Source organism: Sinocyclocheilus grahami, unplaced genomic scaffold, assembly GCF_001515645.1.
Source record: "Sinocyclocheilus grahami isolate Dianchi unplaced genomic scaffold, SAMN03320097.WGS_v1.1 scaffold152.1, whole genome shotgun sequence".
NCBI lineage: Eukaryota > Metazoa > Chordata > Actinopteri > Cypriniformes > Cyprinidae > Sinocyclocheilus > Sinocyclocheilus grahami.
In genome coordinates, this window is record NW_015505331.1 from 2,466,304 (window position 1) to 2,488,099 (window position 21,796).

General features: G+C 35.8%; 2 protein-coding genes across 3 annotated transcripts; one reads left to right on the plus strand and one right to left on the minus strand.

Moving 5' to 3' along the window:
* Window positions 1–1,790: 1,790 nt before the first annotated feature.
* Window positions 1,791–5,676, minus strand: LOC107592411 (E3 ubiquitin-protein ligase RNF181-like). 2 transcript variants are annotated; one of them, XM_016281913.1, is made up of 6 exons: window positions 5,564–5,676; window positions 4,866–4,963; window positions 3,647–3,780; window positions 3,310–3,425; window positions 2,657–2,731; window positions 1,791–2,528 (listed from the first exon to the last, which is right to left on the minus strand). In XM_016281913.1, exons 2-6 carry the CDS (start codon window positions 4,949–4,951, stop codon window positions 2,469–2,471), a joined length of 471 nt encoding a protein of 156 aa, XP_016137399.1. In that variant the 5' UTR covers window positions 4,952–4,963; window positions 5,564–5,676; the 3' UTR covers window positions 1,791–2,468. The 2 variants fall into 2 exon arrangements, with proteins under 2 accessions (XP_016137399.1, XP_016137398.1); XM_016281912.1 differs by having other exon boundaries at window positions 5,549–5,676.
* A 251-nt stretch (window positions 5,677–5,927) lies between these two features.
* Window positions 5,928–21,348, plus strand: LOC107592333 (golgin subfamily B member 1). Its single transcript, XM_016281825.1, has 26 exons — window positions 5,928–5,984; window positions 6,457–6,512; window positions 6,596–6,702; window positions 6,804–6,864; window positions 7,010–7,111; window positions 7,832–8,101; window positions 8,572–8,679; window positions 9,854–9,929; window positions 10,281–10,419; window positions 10,607–10,699; window positions 10,789–10,901; window positions 11,027–11,099; window positions 13,100–13,222; window positions 14,239–14,364; window positions 14,472–14,648; window positions 16,906–16,968; window positions 17,063–17,158; window positions 17,242–17,343; window positions 17,501–17,683; window positions 18,512–18,744; window positions 19,208–19,334; window positions 19,411–19,494; window positions 19,633–19,844; window positions 20,147–20,222; window positions 20,604–20,825; window positions 21,177–21,348. The coding sequence occupies exons 2-26, from the start codon at window positions 6,464–6,466 to the stop codon at window positions 21,240–21,242; spliced, it is 3,081 nt and encodes a 1,026-aa protein (XP_016137311.1). The 5' UTR covers window positions 5,928–5,984; window positions 6,457–6,463; the 3' UTR covers window positions 21,243–21,348.
* The last annotated feature ends 448 nt before the right edge of the window (window positions 21,349–21,796 follow it).

Below are 21,796 nucleotides of genomic sequence, written 5' to 3' on the forward strand. Positions count from 1 at the left end.
AACTGTATGCCCACATTCTTCAAACTAGAAAGAAAGCCATACAGGTTTGGAACAACTTAAGAGTGAGTAATTAAAAACAGAATTAAAATTTTTGGGTGAACTATCCCTTTAATTCCATAGTGGGCAGCTGTGCCTTCAGCTTACACAAATGTAAGCTTCCTTTTGAAAACTTTACTTGCATATCTTTGTTGATTGTTTTGTGTAGTTTCGTGATATTATTTACGTAATCAGCACATCAGTTTTTTTTTCTTTGTTGCCAAAGGATGCATTTAATTTGGCTAAATATGTACTGTATGCCTTTGATTCATTAACTCTCATTGTTTTTGTGTGTGTGTGTGTGTGTGTATGTGTGTGTAGAAGGACACACAGCCACTGAGAAAATGACAGTAATATTGCTGCAATATTAACAAATTCTGAAACAATTATATGAATGAAACTGATTGGTCTCCAGGCTGGAACCTAGGAAACCACATGAAAACTTTCTGAGGGTTGAGTGGTTATGGTGGCCTTAATGTTGCTGTAGTATTTACGTGATGTTTCTAATTCAGGCTGTCAATCAAAGGGTCCGTATTGCTTTTAAAATGACTCCCAAGTTTATTGTGCTTTAACATTTAAATTTCACACAGAAACGTGCCAGTTACTGTCTCCGTTTATTTGCTGTCCTTCAATGGGACAGATAAGTTTCATGCCAATGAATAGACTGTAAATTTAGATGTGGTCTCTAGGCATCATACATGTTTATCTCTGTTGACTCCTCTATTATTGGAGAGCCAGTTGAAATTGTTTCCACTTCTCATTTAAGGGAATATTCACAGGGCTGCACTGTACAACTGAAACCATCCATTCAATTTAATTTTGAATGTTTTTTTTTTATTGCTACTTCCAAAATGTATTAGCTGCTCATTACAAAATACATTCAACTCAAACCAAACTGCATATAGAGGTACAGTAACATAACGGATCAAATTCAAGCAAAAACAAAAGGGCATAAAATCTTGGGTAATATAAAGCATGTGCATATGAACCTAAAGTCAATGCTGATGTCATTTCTCATTGTCTTTTTTGCTATATCCCAGCAACATTTTGTATAAATTACATGCAATATTTGTCAATGCATATAGTCCATATTACATTATCTGAATAATAGATCAGTCATTTATAGGTCACCTAAGAGCAAAAGTTTGTGCAAGGATAGTTAACTGATTATTTCTTAGTTATGTTACAATTTGAACTGATTTTTATTTTGAACACATTTAATTTTGTTGCAATGTATCTGTGCTTGTGAGACAATGTTGTAGGAGCCTACACATATTGTGAGATGTAGGCTTGAGGATCCCCCACACTTTGAAAACCGAGGACTATCTGAATCTCCTCACATGAAAATGATTCAAATATGTGTTTTTGGTTAATGATGTTTTTTTCTTGATGTTAGATGATTTTCAGCAGTTGTCTGCATAGAAGTTATTTTTCTGATGCCTTTAAATGATGTAATCAAAGTATTTTTTATCAACACATTGCATCTGTGAAGAACACAACAAAGACGTGAGGTTCACACTCCAAAATCAAAATAAAAACAATGCAGAGAATATTTTTATTTTATGAATTACTTATGTAAATAAGTAAGATTTATGTATAATTTCAATGATTTTCTTTGACAGAGATTTATATTGAATTACCAAAACATCCAATGGATAATAAACAGGTTTATCTGTACTTGTGTCTGTGATCATTCAAAGGCAAATTCAACACACTTGAAATAATAATACACACTATGTTAAGAGAAGCTCACTTTTTATTTAAAAATATGGAAAAGACTATTTAACATTTGATATATTCAGTTTTTTTTTGCTCCAACGTTAGTAAATAATAGTCATTACAACAAGACTGTCTCAGCGTGTTGAATCATTACAATAAATTACACACCTAAAAATCATACACATTTTTCACGAGGTAGAGTTCTACCATATTAAATAAGGAGGGTTTTGTTTACTAACTGGGAAAGTGGACAATGTAGAGTCTACTGATAAAGTCATGCCTACAGTGTACCACTGCACTCATTATGAAGTATTGTATCGTTGAATGCCATAGTTGAATTATTGTAACTATGGCATTCATTCACAGCACAATAAAGTTTTTTCAGCACTTATAGGTAAGAAATCTCGTAAGGGAACAAAACGAATGAATATGAACTCGTGGAGCGAACAAATTCAATTTCACACTAAAACACACAAAAGCAACTGCTTTAATTAAAACATTTAATAAAATCAGAAACGTGTCTATAAGGCTACATTACAGTTCCATACAAACAGTTCTCAGTGCATAGCCATACAAAGCAGTCTGAAAAGTGAAACTTTTGCTGTTTTGTTATGTTTTTCTTTTTTCTCCCCCCCCCCCAAAGCCTGGTCCCTGCACAGTAAACTCTCACTTCCAACAAACTGAAAGTTGAATTCATATTCAAGTCTTCAAGGTCATGTGTACATGGCTCCATGTAGATCTTCTAGTCTGTGTTCTCTTTGTCTTCTCCGTTCCTGTAAAAACATACAAACGCACTTAATGCTCAGGTCTATTCTTAAAGTGTTACAGAAGAATGCAAGGAATGAATTATAAAAATAACAATAACTGGGCAAGACAGAAAACAGATATTGCACAGTGTTACCTTGTCTTTTTTGAACTCCTCATAGTCTGGATTGTCAGTGGGGAGTTCAAGTCGGCACAAGGGGCACGAATTGGTCTGTAATGTTATGTAAAAACTCTTGATTATTTGTCATAATTGATCATATTATCCACGTACACTAACTTTCAAGTTTGGGGTTGGTAAGATTTCTGAAAGAAATCTCTTATGCTCACAGTAAAACAGTGATATTGTCAAATATTATTACAATTTAAAATAATATTTTAACATCTTAAAATATTATTTTTTTCTCAATTACTCATTACTCCAGTGTCACATGATCCTTCAGAAATCATTCTAATAAGCCGAATTGGTGCTCAAGTAACATTTCTTATTATTATCACTGTTGAAAACAGTTGTGCCGCTCAATATATATATATTTTTTTGTGGGAACTATGATATATTTTCTTCAGGATTCTTTGATTAATATAGCACATTTGAAAGAACAGCACTTCTTTGAAATACATATTTTTGGTTGCTACTATCACTTTTAATCAATTGAATGCATCCTTACTGAAAAGAAGAGAAAAAGACCTTTTAAAAAAAATTGTACCAACCCCAAACTTTTGAATGGTAGTGTATTTAATTCTAGCATGGTCACAGGAGGATCATACGGAAAATTCAACCGCTAAACGCACTTTACAGAGCCATGGCAGGATGCATCCTGTGTGGAACAGATGTTTGCATGGCATCTCTCTCACAGTCTCTTGCTCCTCGAACTCCAACAAACACACCGGACACTTCAGTGCTTTATCTGTTACATGAAAAAAGAGCATGAGGAAAGCTCAAGAAGAATGACAGTCATGGACACCAAGGATTTAAGACCGTCTAATTCAATCAAACTTGCTGCCAATGCCAAACACAAGGAAACATCTAACTAAATTATTACCAATTATCCTGTTGCTAATGTTCCTCTGTGCAATAATGTCTCCTATGAATGTGTTTGCAGATGATTATGAATGAGTAGTCTGTCACCTGCTTGTTCAGGGGAGATGATGACCATGGGAAGACTCTGAACCACAGCTTTGGCTGCAGGAGGGGGGAGACGCTGGTCCCAATCCGACAAATCAAATGAACCCGAGTCTATGTCAAGACCCTGCATCAGAGACCTAGAACCGCAAAATTGTTCAAAAAGATTTGCAATATCATTACGTTCTCATCCACATAGCTGACAACAAAAAATACTAATTAACTACTATTAATGCTAATATTATTATTTACAGTACATCATTTAGCACACCTACAGTAACACTCAAAAGTTTGGGGTTGGTATGTTTTTTTTATGTTTTTGAAAGGATCTCTTTACTCACCAAGGCTGAATTTATTTGATCAAATACTGTAAAAATTGTGAAATACTATTACAACTTAAAATAACGTTTTTTAATGTATTCCTGTGATGGCAAAGCTGAATTTTCAGCGCCAATTTATTCAGGCTTCAGTGTCACACGATCCTTCAGAAATTATTCTAATATGCGGAGTGAAATTGTTTTTCTTATCATTAATGTTGTTGAAATCAGTTGTGCTTCTCAATATTTTTGTAGAAACCATGATAAATTTTTTCATGATTCTTTGATGAATCGTTCAAAAGGATAGCATTTATTTGTAATAGAAATGCTTCATAATATTATAAATGCCTTTGTCACTTTCGATCAATTTCAATCCTTGCTGAATACTAGTGCTGTCAAACGATTAATCGCATCCAAAATAAAAGTTTTTGTCTGCATAATATATGTGTGTGTTCTGTGTATATTTATTATGTATAAATAAAAATACACACACATGCATGTATATATTTCAGAAAAATATGTTATGTTTATATATTAAATATATTTATTTATAATATAAATTATATGACTATAAATAGTCATGTAAATATTTTCAAAATATATACTGTATGTATGTGTATTTACATATACATAATAAATATACACAGAACACACACATATATTATGCAAACAAAAACATTTGCACTACTGAATACATGTATTAATTTCTTTTAAAAAACATCTTCCTGACCACAGACTTTTGAATGGTAATGTATATGTACACCTACAGACTAAAAAGAAAGAACCTGTGAAACACTTATTAAAGAAACTGTGCACTACCCATCGGCGAGCTTCAGGTCAGTTTAACTTTTCCACGACATTCTAATTTATTGAGATGCACCTGTAGATGACACTGTGGTGCTCGTTACCTCGCAAGCTCCAGCAGGGCGTTCTGTCGGTACTGTTCTTCTGGATTCGTGGGCTCACAGTTATGCTCATCAAAATATGAGGCCATTTTCTACTTCACCTGATAAACACATAACGTTAGACATTTGAATACCATTTAACGGAGGGGTTGTGGAAACCTGAAGGTTCAGGATCTGCTCTAACAATGAAGTTGCTAGTTCACTCTCATGTCACAATATGTTAACCTAGAACAATAACCTAGATACTGGAGAGTTTAAGTAACTATTTTCATACCGAATGTTTATATTTTCGAAACCAATGTTACACTGATCCAACTAAGTTACGGTTTTACGATGCTCTTACAATATTTACTACATTTACAGTGGTTACTATTATTCAAAAACAACCATGGTAAATTTTCAGGTAACAGTCTCTCTCTTCTCAGACTGACTGCCAGACAAAGAGACGGCATATTAGGTGGACATAAAGTACTGTTGGATTTGAGCTTTTTAGATATCCACTGACTTTTAAAACATACAGGCTGCTCACATCAATATCGAATACCGATATGTCAATAACACCCCTGCTAGCTGGTTAGCATAGCAATTCAAAGTTCTAATTTACCAAACATCAATGAATCTAAAAATGTATGTACTAAATTTATTCGTCTAAATTAGTAAAATATAACAAATTAAATTCGACCTACTGCAAATTCACCCACTGTTATAAAATTGCTTATCATCAGGGATGGTAACTTGTTTCACTGCACTGTCAGCGCGAACATATCAACTCTATCGCGATATTTCCGAGAGGACCGGAGTTGCCAGAGTGTGATTTAAAATCCCCCAGCAGTGTCCTTTTAATTATTGGTGTTAACTAAGATGTACAGGAGATGTATCTGACTGCTAATTATATACATGTTTCTTTTTTAATTTAAGAACATAGCAACATATATAGATTTGATAAAAATGCGATGGATTGCGAACAAACAAAAATAAATTTCTCAAAGTTTGTAGTCCTGCAGGCAGTTAGTGGGTGTGTGTAGTTGCCACGACGCCGAGGGCTATGGATGTGTACATGTCTAGCTATTTCTGCTGTTCAAACCCGTTTCTAGAGAAGACTTGGAGTGGAACCACGTTGACGTAAGTGTAAAAGCTTATTTAAAAACCACCTCTTGCAAAAAGATATGTTTGAGAGTTCTGAAACAAAGTAAAGTCTGCTTTAATTACTGATAACAGTTACTGATAATTAATTCAGTGAGAGCTACGAGTAAGACCATGCTGTAGTATGTGTGTAATTTTTTTTCCTAGAGAGCAAAATTACTTAGCTATTAAATAGTATAAGTAAATAAACAGAAATGCATTATTATTTGCATTATCCTCGTAAGAAATCTGCGAATTGTTGGTTTTTGTTAGACTTTATGAGGATCGTTGTACGTAAGAGGCCCTAGTGTTTGTTGGGGACCATTTCTGCTGCGTTTCCTAGGCAACCATATAACCAACAACTCCCCCTTAAAACCGGCTGCTTCCATTTGAGCTCAAATGCTCAATTCCAAAGAGATATGTTAGTTTTACATTTCATTCTCATGCATAACTGAATTTTCTGTCCTTTCAGTACAATAATGGAAAATGAAGGATCTGGAGAAAACACTGATGACCTGCTGTCTGCAGGTCAGAAACCATTGACATTTCCTTTTCATACTTATCCTGTATCTGTTGGAGTACAAACTGCTGTATATCTCTTTTCTTCTCAGAGGTGTATGAGGGGGTTGATGTCTATGGGCTTATACCTCTGCCATTGTCCCATGATCACTGTGATGTTCTGCTGGACGCCATAGACACGCAGCTGAGTCATCTACAGGTCAAGCATTTAAAGTCTGATGAAATATTGATAACCATGGTGTATTATTTTTGTCATAGCAAGAGTATAATATTGTCCTGATTTTGTTTTCCCACCAACAGATCCATAGCCAAAACCAAATGCATGGAGGAAACTCCAAAACATATGAATTTCCTTTCTCGGGTAAGCATGAACCATTTTTCTGCAATAAATAATCATATAGAATTTTTTGTGCATTTTTAATGTTCTATTTATTTCTTTATTATTTTATTGTATTTATTATGTTTAAATGCAGTTATTTTCCTAATGTTCTATATACATATTCCAGGCTATCTTGATCGGAGTCAGTCTGTAAGTAAAGACACAGGCTTGGGGAGCACTGTTCCAACCAATGATAAAACACCATCCAACCTTGGCGAGACTCAGTCAGGTCCATACAATTTTTTCCCCATATGGAATTGAATGTATAATCAAATTATACCCAAATCATTGCCTAAAGTAGCACAATTGTGAATATTAGGCATAGGCATAACTTGACACTTGAGCTTGGGGATAAATCACACGGAAATGACTTGCCACGCTAAACTTAGCAATAATAAACACATTGAAAATAATGCACTATAAACATGTTTGTCAACATAATCTCAAAGTAGTCTTTTATTAGGCAAATCAAGGAGTGAATAACTCACCCACTGCTTTAAAACAGACATCTGTTGGGCATGATTCAAGTTAAATGGCAGGCACGCAAACACTTTTATATAAATATTTTTATATTTCTTACAGAATTCCAAAAGAAATGCACAAGATAAGTGTTAATTACTTTATTTAATCTTATGTTAGGCCTATTATATTTCTTTTTCCATACCCCTACTTAAGTTAATGTCTTTTTTTTTTTTTATTCTATCACCCCTGTACTTTAATAATTAATGTAATTTTATAGCTTATAGTAACACCCATCTACTTTAGTTAATCTATTGTTATTATATTTCTTATACTGTCACCCCACTACTTTAGTTAGTTATTTTACAACATAATAACATTTAAACACTTTGATATGAAATTTAAATTAACAGTTTCTCACAGACTGTTTATTGTTCTTTTTTGTATCTTCTTAAAATCAATCATTATAATTTCCTGTTCAAAATATCAGAAGGCAAAGATGACCAAATAGAACATCAGACAATGGAGATGATAAAGGTTGGAGTCACAGCTACAGATGTGTGGCGTCCTGAGGGAAGTGGCAGCTTGAGCTCCGTGTCCAGGGTAGAGCAGTGCTGTTGGAGACTCGAGAGGCTTCTTGGGAGAAATGCTGAGGTGGCAGGGATGGGAACTGAGGAAGACGACCTCACGATGGACAGCATCTGCACTGAGGACTTCTCAACACGCTTTAGAGAGGAAATGCTGGTCCCGTCGGCCTCAGGTACACAGACTGAGCAAGGGGAAGCAGTAACCTATGATGTGATCTCGTGTAATAGGTCAGAATGAGGGAAATGATAAAAATCACAGGTAAATGGTGCCAAAATAATCAGATAGGTGGCAGCAGAGCGCTGCAGAAGGTCAGCTTTTGGCTTTTCCCATTCCCATTTTATAAAACCATGAAAAAAGTTACAAGTAAATGGGAAATTTAAAATGTAATGTTGACTTAATATTGACACCGCAGACCTCTCTGAGTGTCAGAGGAGCCCTTACCGTGAAAGATCAAAGAATGACCCACAGCATCTATTTAGAACACCAATGAGGCACCTCACAGGTTCAGCATGCCCTTTTCTCTACGAGCTTTATGGATTTGTTCTGTTTACATCTCCTTTGAATCACTGAGGCAAGACCTGCTTTAATCTAAGAAGTGCAACAGAAAACATGCCCAAATAAAACCTTTTTATCCTCTGACAGGAATCCCCATGCAGAGTTTTGATTCGGTCACCATAGACACTGATTTGGAGACAGTGTGCTCTGAACAGGTTCGACAGCACCTGAACTCTGCACTTAGCAACAGGACAGGTACAGGTGTGGGCATTCTGCTCTTTACCATATTAACTTATTCATGTCTAATGTCTTGTGTTCTGAATGTCATGTGTGCTAAATGCATGTGCAATTTTATTGATGCTATAATCCTTTTTTTATTTTGCGTGCATATCACAGTCACACGCTTTGCAAAATATGCAGACAGAGTAAACTCTGACCAGGAATATAATGGCAAATATGGTATGTTATCTTTACATTCGTTGTTGTCACGGGGCTGACGAGACGAGAGGCGTGCGGATCCATGTGCAAGCTTTATTTAACAAGAGAAGTGGTCAAACACAGGCAGGGTCGATCAATGGCAAACAGGTATATGGCGGGCAAAACACAATAATTGTCCTAGGGCTAGCGTAGGTCACTGATCGGCAGACAGAAACACAGGAGCGAGAAGAGAGGGAAAAATACAGGAAAACAGGCAAAGATCAGAAACCGAGAGAACAGGCGAGGCAAGGCAAGGCAAAACAAGGAAACACAGAGACTCGGAACGGGGTACAGGCTAAACAATACTCAGCGGAGAATGGTTGTTTGACTTGGTGTTATATAGTGAGGGAGTGATATGAAACAGCTGTGTGCAATCAGTGCAATCAGTGCAGTGTGTAATCAGTGCAATGAATGATGGGATATGTAGTCCGGGGTGCTATGCAACAGTTTGTGTTGTGCGAGAGTCAATGTAATGGAAAGGGTGACCTCTGGTGGTGAATGAACGGAAGTCCATGGACAGGATTCGTGACAGTTGTAAATTACAGCCTGGGGGGGTTTATTTAAATTCATTCTTATACTACACAGTGAAATCGCATTGTTGTGATATGCAATGATGCAATCTAAATTATGCTCAAAATTACACCACCGTTTAAAAGTTTGTGGTTGGTAAGTAGTTTTTCATGTTTTTGAAAGAAGTCTCTTAAGCTCACCAATAATGCATTTATTTGATCAAAAATACAGCAAAAACAGTAATATTGTGAAACAATACTACAATTTAAATAGCTGTTTTTATTATTTTAGCATATTATATATGTCTTTAGTGTCACATGACCCTTCAGAAATCATTCAAATATGCTGATTTGGTGTTTAAGAAATCTTTATTATTATTATCAATGTTGAAAACAGTTGTGCTGCTTAATATTTTTGTCTATTCTTATGTGTGCCACTTTAGCCTTTCATCTGAGCAGAGAAAATGGATACTGTACAGGACAAACCAACCAAATTCAAAACAATATTCAATCCATCAGGTACTTCTCAACAGTTTAACTGGAGTTAATTTGAGACGGGAGACAATCTGAGGAAGAACTTGGATAGTGGATAAACTTGGTTGGTGGTGTTTATTTCATGCTGCTGTTTCTGGGTGTTTACTCAGAAATGTGACTTTAGCATCCCGTGGGCAAAACCCCTCATTACTGCCATGTTTGCATAGTTTCATTGGAAGTTTATATATAAAGATAATATGTGCTCTCCGCTCACTAAAGTTGCATAATCATTATAAGAAAAATATGCAAAAGAACAGCACAATATGTTCATATGAAACATTATGTGAATATTTCTAATTAAAACCATTCCTCGCTATTACTCTGTGGGTGTTGTAGCTCTGATGATGAGAGAACTGTTGAGGAGACGAGTAGTGAAGGTGCTGTGTCAAAGCTTGACTACAGAAGGAGACATTCATCTGGCAGGAAGGGGAAGAGGAGGCGTTTGTACCAAAGCAAAAGGAATGACTCCTGCATTGTAAAAGACCTCTCTTGCATTCTCTAAACAATTACTGTAATAATCAGTGTCAGCAGCATTAATGGACATTAATCATTTATCATGTGCAGTTACGTTTTTTTACTTTTTCAAAAACAAAAACATTATTTAAGTTTTTTTGCTTATTCATTGATATTCTTATTTAGGTTTGTAGTATTTTTATTTTCAGAGCACAAAGAAAGATCGGGGCAAGAGCAGGATAGATGAAGATCAACTCAAAGAGCTGAGCATGTCACTTACTGAGCTTCAACAGCAAAAAACAGTATGAAAATCATTCTGTAATTCCCTTATTTATTCATTCAAAACGTTACTAAGCTCATTTATTAAACAAATGTGGTATTACTTCTTCAGGCCACACTTCATACTCTGAAGAAGCGGAGAGAGGAAATGGATCAAGCTAAGAGAGAGCATCTCTCTCTCCAGCTCAGTGTGAAGGACAGCAGAGCACAGGCTCAGAACATCACGTATGTTCTGCTTACAGGAACCTTCACCCCATTTGCTTTAATTGGCCCTTGTTCTTAAATTCCATGTTTAGTGATCAGTGTATATGTAACAAATATATTTAAAAAGTGCTGTGTGTGTCCTACAGGTGTGAGCTAAAAAGACTGCAGGCCCAGAGGAACTTATGCTTGGAGGAAGTCAGGGTTCTGCAGGATCAACAGGTCACTCTAGTTAAGAAATGAAACCATGACATCAGCTCTTATATATTAAAGGGTTAGTTCACCCAAAAATTAAAATTAGCCCATAAATTACTCCCCCTCAAGTCATCCTAGGTGTATATGACTTTCTTCTTTCAGACGAATCCAGTCGGGAGTTATATTAAAAATGGTCTTTGATCTTTCAAACTGTTTAATGCCACTCAGCGGGTGTTGCAGTGCATCAGTCCAAAATAAGTTAAATAAAATGCGCCCATCCATTAAAAAAAAGTGTCTCACACGGCTCCGGGGGTGAACAAAGGCCTCATGAAGCGAATCGATGTGTTTTTCTAAGAAAAATATCCATACTCAAAACGTAATTTAATGTAGCTTGCTCCAACAGTTGTACATGGAAGCAGCTCCAGGCGGATGATGTATGAGTTCAGCGTTGCGCATGCGCTAGAGGTCTGCTACCCGACCCGAGCCCAACGGGTCCCGAAATACTTTCGGGTTTCAGGTCGGGTTCGGGTTAATGTTTAATGAATAGCTTCGGGTTCGGGTCGGGCTCGGGTTTATAGCTAAACTAAAACTATATGCAGTAGGCTACGCTGCTTTCATAGACGCACGCACACACATTAGTGCACACGACAACGACAACACAGCACGGAAACTTTTATTAGTAAAATAGCTTCGACAGGCTACTGACTCGCCACTTTATATTTCTCTGCAATGAGGGGGTAAAATCGCTGGTTTTGAAGGAACTAAGCCTCATTGCTTGTAGAGAGAGGCGCGCAGACGCAGGTTCACACACGCAACTTTCATCCCTCTCTCTCTCTCTCTCTCTAATTCAAATAAATGATATAATTAATTAATTCAAATAAATGCGATCATACTGCACTGCATCTATGTGTCTGATTTAAAGCAGGCTGAATGCTAACGAGCCTTAACTGACAAAAATGACCATAATTTGCACGATGAATTATCGTCTTGTCGTATACAACCATTCAAAAACTCGGCAGAATTTAAGTGACCGCTGCACCTGATGTTCATAAACTTTCATAACTGGTAAGTGTTTTTTCTTTTGCCTTGTGAACTGGCCGAGCCTTAATGACTCTGTTTCTTTACATGTATTTGTTTACTGACTGTTGCATGCAATCGTGAAATACAGCATTTGCTTTTTAAATTGGCTGTTCGTTGTAGAAAAACATTTAAAATTCAGGTTCAGGCTATAAATTTAACTGTGCCGCTTGGGAAAAACAGTCTCCTCTTGGCTTATATCGAAATCCTCCGACATTCTTCTTTACAAATCCTCTTTTTGTACTTCAAATAAGTGACCGTTGTTTTGTTTTGATCTCTCCCCTGCGCTTCTGCATTTGACACTTCTGAGCGGCCCATGCGCAAAGCCGACCTCATACGTCATTCGCCCAGAACTGCTTCCGTGTACAACTGTTGGCGCAAGCTACATTAAAGTGATTATTACGTTTTGAATATGGATATTTTTCTTGCCTTTGTTCACCCCTGGAGCCGTGTGAGACACCTTTTTTATGGATGGACGCTTTTTATTTAACTTCTTTTGAACTGATGCATGCAACACCCACTGAGTGGCATTAAACAGCTTGAAAGATCAAAGACATATATTAATATATTATATATTTTAATATAACTCCGACTGGATTCATCTGAAAGAAGAAAGTCATAAACACCTAGGATGACTTGCAGGTGAGTAATTTATGGGCAAATTTTTGGGTGAACTAACCCTTTAAATACCTATTAGTATAAAATACTTGTTAGAGTTTCATTAAACATCTGCATGGTTATTTTTTTAAATGAATAAATAAATACATAAATGCATGTCTGAATGTCTGTCTGTATTGTTGTATGTACTGTATGTATGCATGTATGTATTTTTGTCCATGCAGAATGTAGCTAGATAACATGCACTATTTTCTAAATCAGGTCAGTTAATTATAATATGCTGCATTATAAATATGCTGCTTGACATTCAGTGTGACTTTATTTACTGTCAGTGTGTAAGCCGCAGTGTGTCTGTTCTGGAGAGGGAAGAGATGGACAGACTGCTGGATAATGCCAAGTCAGAACTGTTCTCAGAACAGAGGCGTTTCAGACACAAACTGGACTCTATGCATGAGGTAGATCACTTGCACATACTACACTATTAGACATGGAACTTTAGTAGATTGTATTGTATATTCAGTCTACTTGTCCTAGTTTACTGAATTATAATTACATTTTTAAGCTGTTCTTTTTATTGGCCATTTTTGTGTTAGAACAGTTGGTAAAAGGAGATGTGTGTGTGTGTGTGTGTAAACAAGTCTTTTGACAATATTTGACTATATAATTTCACATCTCTGTCTTAAAGGGCTCATATGATGCTTTTTTAAAGATCATTATTTGGTGTATTTGGTGTAACAGAATATGTTGACATGCTTTAATGTTCAAAAAACACATTATATTTCAAATACTGTACATTATTGTAGGTCCTCTATGCCCCGCCTCTCTCAAACGCTTAGTTTTCTACAAAGTCCCTCCTTCCGACAAGCGCAGTCTACTCTGATTGGCCAGCTGACCCAGTGCATTGTGATTGGCCGAACACCGCAAGCACTCATCGGAAATGTAACGCCCCTTACCATAATCGCGAGCTTCATCTTTCAAAATAAATGTAAAGACAGAGCCCGAAAGGGGAACAGAGTCGCGTGACAGACACAGTGATGAATGTGTTTGCAGGGCACAAGCCACAGTTAAGACAGCTGACTCCACTGTGATGTGACCCCCCCCCCTCTCTCTCTCTCTCGCTCGCTCTCGCACTCTCTCTCTCTCTCTCGCTCGTTTTAGGGGGGCGTGGCAGAGTCTTAACTTTGATAAAGAATATCTCTTTGGTTTTGAGACTTTAGTCTTTGCAACTTCAGAGATCTTATCTATGCACAATCAGCTTGTAACACTCCAAAGAGAAAGGAAAACTTGAAATCGCATCATATGACCCCTTTAACACTTATAGTCATAAATAGGTACTCAGTGAACAGGCACGAAAGTAGTTTAATGGTATAATCTTTAGGAACATTGATGCCCAAATAAAAATGCATAATTTTATATTGCCAGCAAAATAATCCAAAACATAGATGAATCTCTTTCTCATTGTCTCACCTAGAGGCTGGATGAGGTGAATCAGGAGCTGGAGCAGAGCGAGGAGGACTGCAGGGCTCTCCGACAGAAATGCACTGAGCTGGAGGAGCAGCTGGCTGATACGATCAGAGAAAAAGAACAAATAAAGGAGGTTCTTACTTTTGTTTTATTCTTCTCTGTCTACAATAACAATGTTTTTGGTAGCTGATACAGACTGCAGACACTATCAATTTCAGTAACTGTACAATATGTGTGCAGATTTCTCAGAAAGATCTAGAGCAACAGGTGAAGTGTTTTGGAGTACTGGAGCGAATTGTTGCCCAGAAGGAGCTGCTTTTGCAGGGAAGCGAAGACGAAAAAAAAGGCCTTCTTCAGGAGCTCTGTTCACTGAGAGAGGAGCACAGCTTTAAGCTGAGAGAAATGCAGAACAAGACAGTAAGATTTTTATTTTTGGAAGAAATTAATATTTATTTACGAAGGATGCATTAAATTGATCAAAAGTGTCAGTAAAGACTTTTACTCTCTATTTATCCAAGGATCCTGAAGAAAGTATCACTGTTTTCACAAAAATATTAAGCAGCACAACTGTTTTCAATATTGCTAATAATAAGAAAGGTGGTAACACTTTAGAATAATGGTCCGTTGTTAACAAGTAACTATGCAGGAAGTAATAGGTAGTACTACATGAACACTTAACTTAATACTATTAACTAATAGAGAAGCAAGAAAAACTAAGCAGTAAGTAGTAGCAAATTTAGGACAAAGGTAGTTACTTATTAGATATTTGATAATTACAAAAAAAATATACCCTCATTGAGAACTACTTGCGAACTATGTCCAATTAATAAAGAATTACCAATTAATTACTAATCACAACAGTAACGTCTTAAAAGTGAACAATTGGGTTCTTTGTGGAAACTCATTTATGAATATGATATCCCCCAAATAAGTCAGCTACAGGTTGAAATTGTGACTACTACTCTTACCAAAGGATGGATGTTCTCAGTTTATTTCAAACAAAAACATAAAGTAATAATAAAAATAATTCATTTAAAAATTTTAATAATTAGGAAGTGATTTAATTAGTTTACAATTATGAGCTCTAGTTTGTGTCAGTTCAGTATGTCTCTGACTTCCAAAAGACCTATACCTTTAGTGACAGTAGGCTGGGGACGACTTTTCTTGAATATAAATAATGATGTTCTCTTGACAAAAACAGTTCACATCCATAATGAAGTCATCGACTGCATTTATACTGTGTTAAGCACAAAACCGCATATTCCAGATTACAGTGTCTGGTAAAATATCACTAGTGCCTCACACAAATGTATGTGTCAGATATAAAATATGTTAAATAACTTATTAAATTACTTAGTAATTACTGAGTGGTTAAGGTGTTTTTCACTTTAAACTAATGGTCCAGATCACTAGTAGTTCCTGCAGGCTGACAAGGTAACGCTTGAGTAATTAGTGAGAGGCTAATGTATTTTTCACTTTAAAGCTAAAGTGCTACTAATGAACTACTAGTGATCGGGACCATTATTTTAAAGTGAAAAACACGTTAACCCCTCAGTAATTACTCACAAGTAAATTAATAAGTTATTTAACATATTTTATATCTGACATACTATATTGGATACATTGATACTGATGGGATACATTGATACTGAACTGACACGAAGCAGAGATCATAATTGTGAACTAATTCAATCATGAGCTTGTCAGCATCACTTCTTAATTATTAACATTTTAAAATGAATTATTATTATTTTATGTTTTTTGTTTGAAATAAACAGAGAACATCTATCCTTTGGTAAGAGTAGTAGTGACAATTTCAAAATGTAGCCGACTTATTTGGGGGATATCAAATGTATAAATTAGTTTCCACAAAGAACCCAATTGTTCACTTTTAAGACGTTACTGTTGTGATTAGTAATTAATTGGTTATTCTTTATTAACTGGTCATAGTTCAGAAGTAGTTATCAATGAGGATATTTTTATTTAATAATTATCAAATATCTAATAAGGAACTACCTTTGTCCTAAATTTGCTACTACTTACTGCTTAGTTAATCTTGCTTCTCTATTAGTTAATAGTATTAAGTTAAGTGTTAATGTAGTACTACCTATTACTTCCTGCATAGTTACTTGTTAACAACGGACCATTATTCTAAAGTCTTACCAGAAAGGTTTCTTCAGCACCAAATCAACATACTAGAATGATTTCTGAAGGATCATGTGACACTGAAGACTGGCGTAATGATGCTGAAAATTCAGCTTTGCCAATACAGAAATCAATTCCATTTTACAAGTTATTAATACATTTATAATAATATTTCACAATATTACTGTTATTACTGTATTGTTGTTTAAATAAATGCAGCCTTGATGAGCGTAAAATACATTTGAAAAATCTTAACATGTATATAAGCATTTTGCATCATATTTCAGTTGAATGACCTCACATCAGTGTGATAAAATTCAATTTATTTTGATATTTTGATTTATATATCTGCTCTGAAATGATTTCAGAAAGATTATGTTGACAATGAAAAACATTGTCATGCTGGTTCACCAGCTAGTCGGGCATCAAACTATCACTAGCCAGTTTAAACCAGTCTGAACAATATGTGCCGGTCTTTTCAGTTGGGCATATTATTGTTTATTACATATAATTATCAATCCCTCCTCAGGAGCAAGAGATTGAGCAACTGACATTACAGTTAACCAAAAGCCACAAAGAGGAGCTTCAAAAGGTAATATGGTTTATTCACTGAGAGACTCATCACAGATTATTCATATACATAATGCCAGTCTCTGAATCTGTTTGTTTTGAATGTATGAATCCAGGTGCATCAGCAGGTGGATGAGTTGAGATCAGCTGCTCTCAGTCAGCAAGCTCAGACCCACAAACAGAGCCTGGACTTCTTACACAACTGCATCCAGGTCAGCTGTCACACTGTGTGCTCTTTATATCTGACAAGTCTGCAGTTCAGTATTATATACAAATTAATTTCTCTCTCTTTCAGATGAAAGATGAGGAGATAAAGAGACTAAAAGAGGCTCTAGAGCAGCATGAGGAGAAGATGAGGAGGCAAGCAGTGGAACTCAAAAGAGAAGCTCAGGAAAAGGTTCCTTCCCCGTTAATCTGTTTTACAACGATTCTGAAGTGCAGATGACAGATTGATCATGGATTTATGCCCGTACCATTTGAGGGCATTAACTTCCATGTTTAAATTCTTGTTCACTCTAAAGAACCAGTTCATCTGTTTATATCTGAACTAACAGATTCGAAAGGCTGTGAAACGAGAGGAAAGGAAATGGGAGGAACAGAGAGAGAAGGCTCTCAAAGAGCAGCGTGGGACTCTGGAGCAGCAAATAGAGGAGGCAGTGAAGAGAGGGAAAACAGAAGTGGAGAAGGAGAGAAGGAACGCACTGGTCTTACAGAGTAAAGTGACTGAGCTTCAGAAAGTGAGTAGTATCTGAAGCTGTCTTTTTATTCTTTGCATTTAAACTTTTAAAGCAGCACTATGTAATTTTTCTGTGTTCAAAATTTGCAAAATGTATATAATGAGCGAGTACATCATGAATTCATCTTCCAAACTGCATTTTTGTCTTATTCCGAATCACTACGGTACACTTATAATAAGTACTTATATTTGGACTATTGTAGCCTGGTCGGGTCGTCACCGCTGCGGAGTAACACATACCTGCGTGAATCGCCATAGACATAAACTTAGAGAAGTAGCTCCGGTTGAAATGTTCTTCCGCGGGATGTGTACAGTTCTGTTTATTAACCGCTAGAGCGCCAAAAGTTACATAGTGCTTTAAGTAAAACAGATGAAAACGGCTATGGTTACATTAAATACATTTATATATACAATAATAGACAATGAATGGGTGAATCTCACAGAATGACTCAAGAACATGTCAGGGTCACGTATAAAAAATATATAAATATATTGTTTTAATTGTATAGTACATTTATGCATTTAGCAGACTCGTGTGTCTTCTTTGAAAAGAGATTTTTCTTTTGTATCTATATCTATCATGGTAGTATTTGATGTATTGCTTATAATTTCTGGTGATTTAAATGAAACAAGTCTTGCAATACAGTATTGTTTTACTGAGAATCACCACTGATAATAATGGGAAAGAAAAACATCCGCACACATTTGATCAGTGAGACTTTGTGGAGAAATGTGCCTAGATTTGAAATGTCACAATGCAAAAACCTCAGTGGTTCTAAACAAAGGTAATATAATTTCTTTCTGGTTCATTTTTGGTTTCTTGTTACAGGAGGCAGAGAAGGAGGTGGTGCGTCTGAAGCAAACTTTGCAGCGGTCTGAAAAGAAGCTTCAGGAGCTGAAGACAGCCCTCTCTGAGAAAGACCAAAAACACCAGAGAAGAACAGCCAAACTTGAGCAGCAGAGCCGACGCTGGGCACAGGACATGCACAGCGAGTGTGTTTGCTTGCAAGAGTTACTTAAACACAACGGCCTGGCTGTTGACAACAAGAACTCATCAAACAGGTGTGCTCACTTAATTGTACTACATAGAGTATGTACTTCTGCCCAAGAAACATTGTGCATTGGTCCTAATGTGGGAAATGCAGGTTCAAATGTATTCTGTGTCATTCTCTGATTCTGCTCTCTTTCCAAATGATTTTCTATCTACTATCTCTATCAATTTACATTGCATTTATTTTCACACATTTATATTAAGCTTTTATCCAAACCGACTTACAAACAAGTGACATTAAACAGTTTTGCAAAAAAGTGTAAACTAAATAAAAAAAGAAAATGTTCATATACAAATAAATAATTAATAGTAAAACAATACATAGTAATCATAAAAGAGTACGAATATAATAATAGTATATGCAAATATAATAATAGTATTAAAAAAGTATTTATACTATTTCAAATAACCAGTCCATTGGTGAGACTGTATTGTGTTTTATAAAGGGTTATATTCAAATATTTTCTGCTTCAGTCCTACAGTGAGTGAAACTCTTCAGATCCTGCAGACCCTCACAAAGGCCCTAGAACAGCATATTAATGATCTAAAAGATGAGCTCAGCTCACAGAGATGTGCTGCACTGCAACTCAGCCGAGAAAAGGTACAGAGTTACAAACAAAATACACATAATCACAGCAAAACAGCGCTAATTAGCATTAGCTGCCTATGTGTTTCAGGAACAAGAGCTTCATCTGCAGAAACAGCAGTTGATGGATGAACAGGAAAGAGCACTGGCTGCTCTAAAAGAGAAACTCATACAGGTGTACAGACATTTGCACCTACAATATGTTTAATTTATTATAAATTGTTACACAACTAACTCTGTGAACAAAATTCCTTTATATGTATTAATATCTTGGTTTATGTCTGTTTTGTTCACTGCTGTGTATAAACCTAAGGAGCACATTGAGGAAATGAGCAGCATATCTCGAGCACAGCTGCACATGAACCATGATGACACAGACGAGCTGTGTGTCCATCTGCGCAGGCAGCTGCAGGCCAAGGATGATGAGCTCAGACAGTTGCAGAACAGCATGACACAGTGGAAAGACAAAACCACTGCAAGACTTGCACACAAATTTGAGCTGGAGCTTAAAGCAGAGCTGGAGAGGTACGTCATATGCTCACTGAGTCAAGTGGATCTTGAATGTTTATTTTTATTTTTGTAAACAAACTTTCATAAGTTGAATAATTAGGTCAGGATTCGAAAAACTTCCACTTTTATGTAGAACACAGCACTTTTTCAAAAACATGTCTTATTTCTCCTATAGTACCAAGTGAACAAAGACCGCTCAATGAATGAATGAATGACACCACTGTAGATTACTGGCTACCATGGCCCATGATTTTAAATTGTACAAAAAATCCAAATCTTGTTGGATTATGCACCATAACCTTTGCTGTATGAAACAGGAGGGTCCCAGAGGCCAGAGCACAGCAGCAGAAGAGATTGGAAAGACTGGAGAATGAAATGAGACATCTGACTGGGGTAAATGCCAGTGTTATTTTAGTATTATTTATATTTTTTTAAATACTTTTAAAAAATACTTTTTATCTTTAATTTTCATACTTGAGCTTAAACTTATTGAACTTATTAAACTTTATTTTAGACTGTTTAAAATATTTTATATTTTATTTCAATTTCAAATTTCTGTTCTTATTATGTTTTAATAATAATAATAAAAATCCATACTGTTATCATGCTGCTGGAATGAATTTCATCATAATTACTCAGATTCAGAACAACAGCACTCTTCCTTGTGTTATATCGCTTAAATATAAACCGAAAACATACAATTGCATGTTTACTCTCTCTGTAGTTATGATTGTAGTAGAACACATACGTTTGATTTTCTCTGTGTCTCTGCAGCAATGCCAAGACTACAACGAATACCAGTCAGCCTCCACTGCTCTTCAGGGTGGCACAGACTTCCAAAACTCTCGAGTCACCCAAGACCCGACCTCATATAAACTGCTACAGCACCTTCAGAGTCGCATTCGTCAGCTTCGAGCAGAGAGCCAAAGCCGCTGCCCCAGCCCAGTGAAGTGGGACAGGGATCCCACAGACCTGGGTGGGTCTTATTTGGACACGGTACATCAACCAGTCTCAAGATTAATAACAAAGTTCAAAATATTTTAGTTTTATTTCAGTATTAGTATTTTGAATTGGCTTTCATCTTTAGTTTATTTTTTACAGTTTTAATTTTTGTTTAATTTAGTCAAAAGTTATTTGTTTTTATAAAAAATAATTTCTAATTAATACTAATATTTATTTTATTTCCGCTTTATTTCAATTAACCAAAATGTTTTTAATAGTTTGTTTAATTGTAGTTGTTTATACATTTTAGTTCAAAATAAACTTAAATGTGTATGATTTTTTTTTTCTGCAACAAATTTTCAAGGATGTGAAACAAGGTTTAAAATTTTTTCATTTTCTTGGCAGATTGCTCCAGCCCAGGACAGCTATAGGACAGAGGATCACTTACCAGCAAAGACCGTCTCCAGTTAACATTTACTTTCAACTATCGTGAATTTGTCCATTAAATTGTTGATTTTATAGGAAAACCATGTACAAGAAAATAACTTCTTAGTACCACCTCTGTGGAGCTCGTGATGAGTAAATGATGATAAATATAAAAGTGACCCTGGACCACAAAACCAGTCTTAAGTCGCTGGGGTATATTTGTAGCAATAGCCCAAAATACATTGTATGAGTCAAAATTATAGATTTTTCTTTTATGCCAAAAATCATTAGGATATTAAGTAAAGATCATGTTCCATGAAGATATTTTGTAAATTTTCTACCATAAATATATTAAAACTTAATTTTTGATTAGTAATATGCATTGCTAAGAACTTAATTTGGACATCATTTGCACCCTCATATTTTCAAATAGTTGTAATAGTATCTCGGCCAAATATTATCCTACTCTAACCATACATCATCGGAAAGCTTATTTATTCAGCTGTCAAATGATGTACAAATCTAAATTTTGAAAAATTGACCCTTATGACTGGTTTTGTGGTCCAGGGTCACATACATGTATATATATTTATAAATTA

Coding starts and splice junctions, on each gene's coding strand:
- LOC107592333 (XM_016281825.1), top strand. CDS start 6,464: ATGGAAAATGAAGGATCTGGAGAAAACACTGATGACCTGCTGTCTGCA. Junction 8,102..8,571: donor GCTGGTCCCGTCGGCCTCAG/GTACACAGACTG, acceptor ATCCTCTGACAG/GAATCCCCATGCAGAGTTTT. Junction 18,745..19,207: donor AACAAGAACTCATCAAACAG/GTGTGCTCACTT, acceptor TTTCTGCTTCAG/TCCTACAGTGAGTGAAACTC.
- LOC107592411 (XM_016281913.1), bottom strand. CDS start 4,951: ATGGCCTCATATTTTGATGAGCATAACTGTGAGCCCACGAATCCAGAA. Junction 2,732..3,309: donor TCCTGCCATGGCTCTGTAAA/GTGCGTTTAGCG, acceptor ATAACATTACAG/ACCAATTCGTGCCCCTTGTG. Junction 2,529..2,656: donor AGGAGTTCAAAAAAGACAAG/GTAACACTGTGC, acceptor ATGTTTTTACAG/GAACGGAGAAGACAAAGAGA.